Source organism: Babylonia areolata, chromosome 9 (genome assembly GCF_041734735.1).
Source record: "Babylonia areolata isolate BAREFJ2019XMU chromosome 9, ASM4173473v1, whole genome shotgun sequence".
Lineage (NCBI taxonomy): Eukaryota > Metazoa > Mollusca > Gastropoda > Neogastropoda > Buccinidae > Babylonia > Babylonia areolata.
In genome coordinates, this window is record NC_134884.1 from 20,640,405 (window position 1) to 20,647,904 (window position 7,500).

Below are 7,500 nucleotides of genomic sequence, written 5' to 3' on the forward strand. Positions count from 1 at the left end.
TTTCCATAACCCACCGAACGCTGACATGGATTACAGGATCTTTAACGTGCGTATTTGATCTTCTGCTTGCATATACACACGAAGGGGGTTCAGGCACTAGCAGGTCTGCACATATGTTGATCTGGGAGATCGTAAAAATCTCCACCCTTTACCCACCAGGCGCCGTCACCGTGATTCGAACCCGGGACCCTCAGATTGACAGTCCAACGCTTTAACCACTCGGCTATTGCGCCCGTCAGCAAAACAACATGAATGCTTTATTTTTTCCTACCCAGTCTTGGAAAGCCACAACAAAAGAAAGACAATATTTGAGACAAAGAACGAATGAATGGACTTTTTTTTTTTAATCGAGGGAAATGGAATAAGTATGTATATGCTTTTTTTTTACATCCAGCCCTCGGGGCTAAGAGAAATGAAATCAAAATATTCACATGATAATAATAGGTTATAGAAATACATACATGACGCTCAATTACACTCAAATGTACAGTAAATATTTACAGGTACATAATCATAATACCTGCTTTCATGACCCCCCCCCCCCCCCCCCCGCCCCCCCCGCCAAAAAAAAAAAAAAAAAAATGTATAGTAGTGCAATATGAGAGAGATGATGATGATGATGACGATGACGATGATGAAGTACACACAGGACATTCGGGTACACACAAATACATACGGAAACATTCAAATATAAATGATGATAATACCTGTAGTTGCAGACAGACTGAAACAGAAAGACGAAGCATGAGGATGAGAAACTTTCGAACAAAATCATTTGAAGGTATCGGCAACTTCTTTCATTAAATAATAGTGATGTGCATATTTTAATTCGTTTAATGGGGTGTGGTTATGCATAGAGAATGGAGAGCAAACCACCAGAATACATGAGGCTAGATTTAAAAAGATCAATTCCAGGAAGAGGCAGCATTAACTTATGACCATGACGATTAATATTAAAACGAAAGGAACTAGTAATTGATGGTGGAGCACAACCAGAAAATATTTTGAACATGAAAACTGCTCTGTTCTACTTGAGCTTCAATTTCAGTGGAAGAATGTCCAACATAGTATATAGTCTGCAAAGGACAAGGAAGAAGATTTAAGTAAAACTAATTTCAGAGAGAGAGAGAGAGGAGGGGGGGGGGGGAAGGAGAGAGAGAGGGGGGGGGGAGTGAAGAAGAGAGAAACAGATGTTTCTAAACATGACAAACAAAGTGGCAAGGACAAACCATTGCATCTTGAAACAAAAGACACAGACAGACAGAGAGACAGACAGAGTTAGCCCTGTCATGCCGTGTGCTGTTGCAGCCTCAGAAGTGGAGAAAGCGGAGCTGACGTTGGAATCCACGCGGCGCAACCTGGAGAGTAGTCAGTGAGTCTGTCTGCGTGTCTGTACTGCACGTCTGTCCGGTCGTTTTCACCACACACACACACACACACACGCACACACACACACACACACACACACACACACACAAAGATAGAGACACACACACACACACAAACACACACACACACACACACACACACACACACACACACACACACACACAGACACCCCCCACCACCCACACCACCCACGATCCCCCCTCCCACACACACATATACTCACAGATACACACACACACACACACACGCAGACCCCCCCCCCCCCCCCCCCCGCCCCCCCCCCCCCCCCCCCACACACACACACAGAATCTCTGTATTGTCCAGGCGCACCCATCACTATCTTTTTCATGAAAGCACACTCACAGACAGCTGTCTCGTCTCCACAACAAAACCACTTATCTTTTCCAGGTACACAGATGTTTCTGTATATCTCACACACCGGTATCTGTTGCTGTTATTCTCCTCTAACACGTGTGTGTGTGTGTGTGTGTGTGTGTGTGTGTGTTTGCGCGTGCGTGTGCGTATGCGTATGCGTGTGTGTTTGCATGCATGCTGATGCTTGTGTGTGTGTTTGTGAGTGTGTGTGCGCGCGCGCGTATGTGTGTTTGCATGCACGCACATGTTTTTTTGTGTGCATGCATGTGTGTGTTTGTGTGTGCGTACGCGTGAATGTGTGTGTGTGTGTGTGTTTGCGTGTATGTGTGTGTGTGTTTGCGTGTATGTGTGTGTGTGTTTGCATATATGCTGATGCTTGTGTGTGTGTGTGTGTGTGTGTGTGTGTGTTTTTGCATGTACGCTGATGCTTGTGTGTGTGTGTGTGTGTGTGCACGTGCGCGCGCTCTCTCTTTCTCTCTTTCCGCAGACACGAGTGCCGAGCCAAGGAGGGTGAAATCTACCGGCTGCAGGACAAGTATGACAAAACCTGTCTGGAACTGGAGGTGTGTGTCTCTCACTAATACCCTACTGACGGCCGACACTGACAGTTCGGGATCACAGACGTTTGGGAGGAAGGGGCAGAAAGGGGTCTGGGGTGAGGGGGGGGGGGGGGAGTGAAGGGGATAGAGAGAGAGAGAAGGGAGACTGAGAGTGAGGAAGAAAGTAAGGAGAGAGAGAGAGAGAGTGAGAGAGGAGGGGAGAGAGAGAGAGGAGGGGAAGAGAGAGAGGAGTGAAGAGTGAGGGAGGAGAGAGAGAGAGGAGGGGAGGGGAAGAGTGAGAGAAGGAGAGAAAGAGAGAGAGAGGAGGGGAAGAGTGGGAAGAGTGAGAGAGGAGGGGAAAGAGAGAGAAGAGAGAGAGAGAGAGAGGAGGGGAAGAGTGAGAGAGGAGGGGGAAGAGAGAGAGAGAGAGGAGGGGAAGAGTGAGAGAAAGAGAGGAAGAGTGAGAGGAGGGGAAGAGTGAGAGAAAGAGAGGAAGAGTGAGAGGAGGGGAAGAGTGAGAGAAAGAGAGGAAGAGTGAGAGGAGGGGAAGAGTGAGAGAAAGAGAGGAAGAGTGAGAGGAGGGGAAGAGTGGGCAGAGAGAGAGAAGAGAGAGAGGAGGGGAAGAGTGGGCAGAGAGAGAGAAGAGAGAGAGGAGGGGAAGAGTGGGCAGAGAGAGAGAAGAGAGAGAGGAGGGGAAGAGTGGGCAGAGAGAGAGAAGAGAGAGAGGAGGGGAAGAGTGGGCAGAGAGAGAGAGAAGAGAGAGAGGAGGGGAAGAGTGGGCAGAGAGAGAGAGAAGAGAGAGAGGAGGGGAAGAGTGGGCAGAGAGAGAGAGAAGAGAGATAGGAGGGGAAGAGTGGGCAGAGGAGAGAGAGAGAGAGAGGAGGGGAAGAGTGAGAGAAGGAGAGGAAGAGTGAGAGGAGGGGAAGAGTGGGCAGAGAGAGAGAAGAGAGAGAGGAGGGGAAGAGTGAAGGAGAAGGAAGGGAGATAGAGAGATAAAAGGGGTGGAGAAAGGGGGGTGGGTTGTGGGAGGACAGAGAGAGAAAGCCTTAGTGAGTGTGTGTGTGTGTGTGTGTGTGTGTGTGTGTGAATCTCTGCATACAAAAAAAAAAATAAAAAAAATTGAATAGATTAAAGCGCGCACGCGCGCTCGCGGCTGTGTGTCGTGTTGTTGATGATGATAGTGATGATGACGATGGGGTGGTAATGATAGTGATAGTGATGATGGTGGTGGTGGTGGTTATGATAGTTATGATGATGGTACTGATAGTTTTCGATCATAGTAGTGATGTGAATGGTGTTGATGAGGCTATATTTGGAATGAAACTCAACGAGTATAGGTTGAAAACGTTGTGGTAGCATCGTTATGAACGAATCGTTGTTTTGTTGTTGTTGGTGGTGGTGGTGGTGGTGGTGGTTGAGTTGTTGTTGGTGGCAGTCGTGTGTGTGTGTGTGTGTGTGTGTGTGTGTGTGTGTGTGTGTGTGTGTGTGTTGTGTTGTGTTGTGTTGTGTCGTTTCTTTGTGTCTCACTGACACATTAGCAGAATCAGAAAGAAATGTGACTAATCTGTTGCAGCAAGCCAACTCTAGCATAAAAGACCTCGAGAAGAAGATTGAGGATCTCAAGCATCAAGTTCGGCACGAGCTGATGAAAAACGAAAACATTGAAAGGGTAAGGGATAACTAGATGTTGATGATGATCATGATGGTGGTGGTAGTGGTGGTGGTCGTCATGACAGTCATGATGATGGTGACAGTTTTCATGATGGTGGTGATGTTAATGGTGGTGATGAGAACGACGATAACAGCAACAATTGTAGGCTATATTTGGAATGAAAATTAACGAGGATGAGGTTGAAAACTTGGCAGTATTATTATGAATGAATCTCTCTCTCTCTCTCTCTCTCTCTCTCTCTCTCTCTCTGTGGGTGAGAGAGAGAGAGAGAGAGAGAGTGTGTGTGTGTGTGTGTGTGCTCTAAAATAATTTGCTGGGTAGTTTTCTTTCTTCAAAAGGCAGATTCTTTTTTTCACGTGCTTTACTGAGAAACATTGTTTCATGTCTCTGTGTAACAAACAACGATGGTGATGTTGATCCTCGACACGTGTTTGTATTGCTCGTGCATTTGATCGTACGTCAGTCTATTTGTGGAAACAGACTTTATTCTAACGATTATTAGTAACCCGGCTAATTCAAGAACCCGCAGTTTACGTTGCGGAACGGACGCATTTGCATTTCTGTATCGCAGCTTTAACATCGAGGTTTTTTTTATTCGACTGAAAGAAATAACAGCGCCTCTGCGGTACTCTAGACACCCCAAGGTGTCTTTGCAGTGCCTGTACTAAACCACACGGACAGCTGAAGAAAGAAGAGGAATAAGACATTGTGACTTGATTACGCAGGATCAGGGACTGTGACGATATAAATGGCCGAGAGAACACACACACAACACGGTGCATTAAAAAATTTCCCCCCCCCCCTTTTTTGTACCCCCCCCTTTTTTGTCCCCCCCCCTACCCTCTCCCCCCCCCCCCCCCCCCATGTTGGTTTACTTCTGGTGAAAAACAAGGGAACGAACGAACAAATCAACACACACACACACTACACACACATATTAGACTCTCGCGCGCAAAACGACATGAAAACCATCATGACAACATTATAGATTTCTCTGACGTATCATTATGACATCAAAATGGTATGACACTACACGGTGAATGTTTAAGAAACACCCCCCCCCCCCTCTGAACAGGGCCTGGAGACGATCCCCCGGCTGAAGGACGACATCAGTGATCGGGACAAGACGATCGCTCAGCTGCACAAAGACATGGACGAGAAGACGGCGCTGCTTGCCGCTGCCCGCAAGGCCGTGCGTCAGTATAAGGACAGGATACGGGTAGGTACCGATTCACTGAAGATAGGGGTAGGTGTTGATTTATTGAAGATAGGGGTAGGTGCTGATCCATTGAAGATAGGGGTAGATGGTGATTTATTCAAGATAACGGCGAGCAGGTGCTCATTCATTGGATTTATTTCAGATACGGGTAAGTGCTGATTCATTGAAGATAACGGGTAGGTGGCTGTATCAGTGGATTCACTTAAGATACGGGTAGGTGCTGAATCAGTGGATTCACTTAAGATACGGGTAGTTGACGAATCAGTGGATTCACTTAAGATACAGGTAGGTGCTGAATCAGTGGATTCACGTAAGATACGGGTAGTTGATGAATCAGTGGATTCACTTAAGATACGGGTAGGTGCTGAATCAGTGGATTCACTTAAGATACGGGTAGGTGCTGAATCAGTGGATTCACTTAAGATGGATTCACTTAAGATACGGGTAGGTGCTGAATCAGTGGATTCACTTAAGATGGATTCACTTAAGATACGGGTAGGTGCTGAATCAGTGGATTCACTTAAGATACGGGTAGGTGCTGAATCAGTGGATTCACTTAAGATACGGGTAGGTGCTGAATCAGTGGATTCACTTAAGATACGGGTAGGTGCTGAATCAGTGGATTCACTTAAGATACGGGTAGGTGCTGAATCAGTGAACATTCGGATAGGTACGGACAACACGGACATGTTAAGTCCAGCAATATGAGGACAGGATACCTGTAGGGGAACTGATAACACTGACATGTGAAGTCAGCATAAGGATTGGTTACGGGTAGGTACTGATAACACTGACATGTAAAGTCAGTACAAGGATGGGTTACGGGTAAATGCTGATAACACTGACAAGTAAATTCATTATGAGGATTGGTTACGGATAGATGCTGATAACAAAAACACTGACATGTAAAGTCAGTATAAGAATAGATGGTGATAACACTGACATGTAAAATTAATGTGTAGCGGTATAAGGATTGGATACGGGTGGGTGCTGAAAACTATACGACATGTGTGTGTGTTGGGGGGGGGGGATTGAAATGTTTTGTTGTGTTTTTGTTGATTTTTGTTTTTCATGAAACCATAGTCCTATTAGAGGGGCGGTATAGCGCCTGGAAAGGACCCCGATGCATTGTTTAGACTCCACTGGAGCTGATCAAGAACTTTACACCCCACCCCTTAGAGTTAAAGGTAGTCCCCTGCCCCACTCGACCCCCTCTATTTTTTTTTAACCTCGTCCCATGCCACATATAACCCCCGGCCCCTTTTTCCGTTCGGCAATCTGGACAGGTCTTGGGGGTAGGGGTGAGGGTAGGGCAGCACTTTGGGGCAGAAGTACAATCACTCTGTCCCTTGGTCCCCAAAAGACTCCCAATAGTACTGCCCGAAAAGGACTTCCCTTGGAGTTAATTTTGGGCTGGCCCAAAATACCTACCCCGCAGGTTCGTGTGGAATTGATCAGGAATTGACCCTGGAAGACTGTTGGAATCGAAAGGGTGCCATCCCTCGCTGACTCATCATGGAGTGTCTTTGGGATTAGGATTGGGATGTGTAAACGCCTAGGGCTTGTTTTCAAGATTAGCCGTAAATGCTGCTGCTACTACTACTACTACTACTACTACTAATGTGTGGGGGCCTTCCCAAAATGAACACCGTCCTTTTTTTTCATCTGGAATATTTTGACTTATGCTTTCAAATCAGTTTGATAAGATTTTAATCTTAAGGACGTGGAGTCAGTTCAGGGCAAGGGTTGGAGTCTTCCCGGGATAACTCCCCACAGGCGTCGTTTCAGCCCTTCCCCAAAATGACGCCGTGGGGTAAACTTTGGGGGAGTAGGGGGGGGGGTCATTTAGGGACACTACACCGGCATGGATCGCTTCTGTGTCTGATGCTGTGCTCAGTATATTGGGCTGGACGATCTCTGTCCACGCTTGATGTTCGGAGTGCGCGTTTTTCTTTTTTTTTTTTTCTTTTTTTTTCCCCTTTTTTTTCTCCTTTAAATCTAATGTCAAGCTTTTGTTATCATGTGCACATACGGACACGTTTAAGGCGATACAGTCTACAGTGGAGGCTTCGCACATAGCCTATATCCGGCTGTATTCTGATGGAGTTCTGTTCGGGGAAGTAGTTTCGGGGATGGCAGATCACAATATCTCCACAATGTTGCTGCACATGGGAAAGTTATTTTGTCTACAATTACAGTACGATTTTCCGTTGAAATCGCTGTGCTGGGTTGATTTGAAATCACCGTAGGGTTTTAACTGAAATGAGGCAACAGTTTGGGGTTACAAGCACGACCATTTTGATGGA

General features: G+C 46.4%; 1 protein-coding gene across 3 annotated transcripts in view; it reads left to right on the forward strand.

Moving 5' to 3' along the window:
- LOC143286125 (uncharacterized) overlaps nucleotides 1-7,500 on the forward strand; it is a 155,940-nt gene that overhangs the window by 131,427 nt on the left and 17,013 nt on the right. For all 3 annotated transcript variants that reach the window (XM_076593719.1, XM_076593717.1, XM_076593718.1), the window contains 4 exons: nucleotides 1,309-1,372; nucleotides 2,252-2,327; nucleotides 3,877-3,972; nucleotides 5,051-5,194. In XM_076593719.1, coding sequence (XP_076449834.1) covers nucleotides 1,309-1,372; nucleotides 2,252-2,327; nucleotides 3,877-3,972; nucleotides 5,051-5,194 — 380 coding nt within the window. The remainder of the gene's footprint in view (nucleotides 1-1,308; nucleotides 1,373-2,251; nucleotides 2,328-3,876; nucleotides 3,973-5,050; nucleotides 5,195-7,500) is intronic.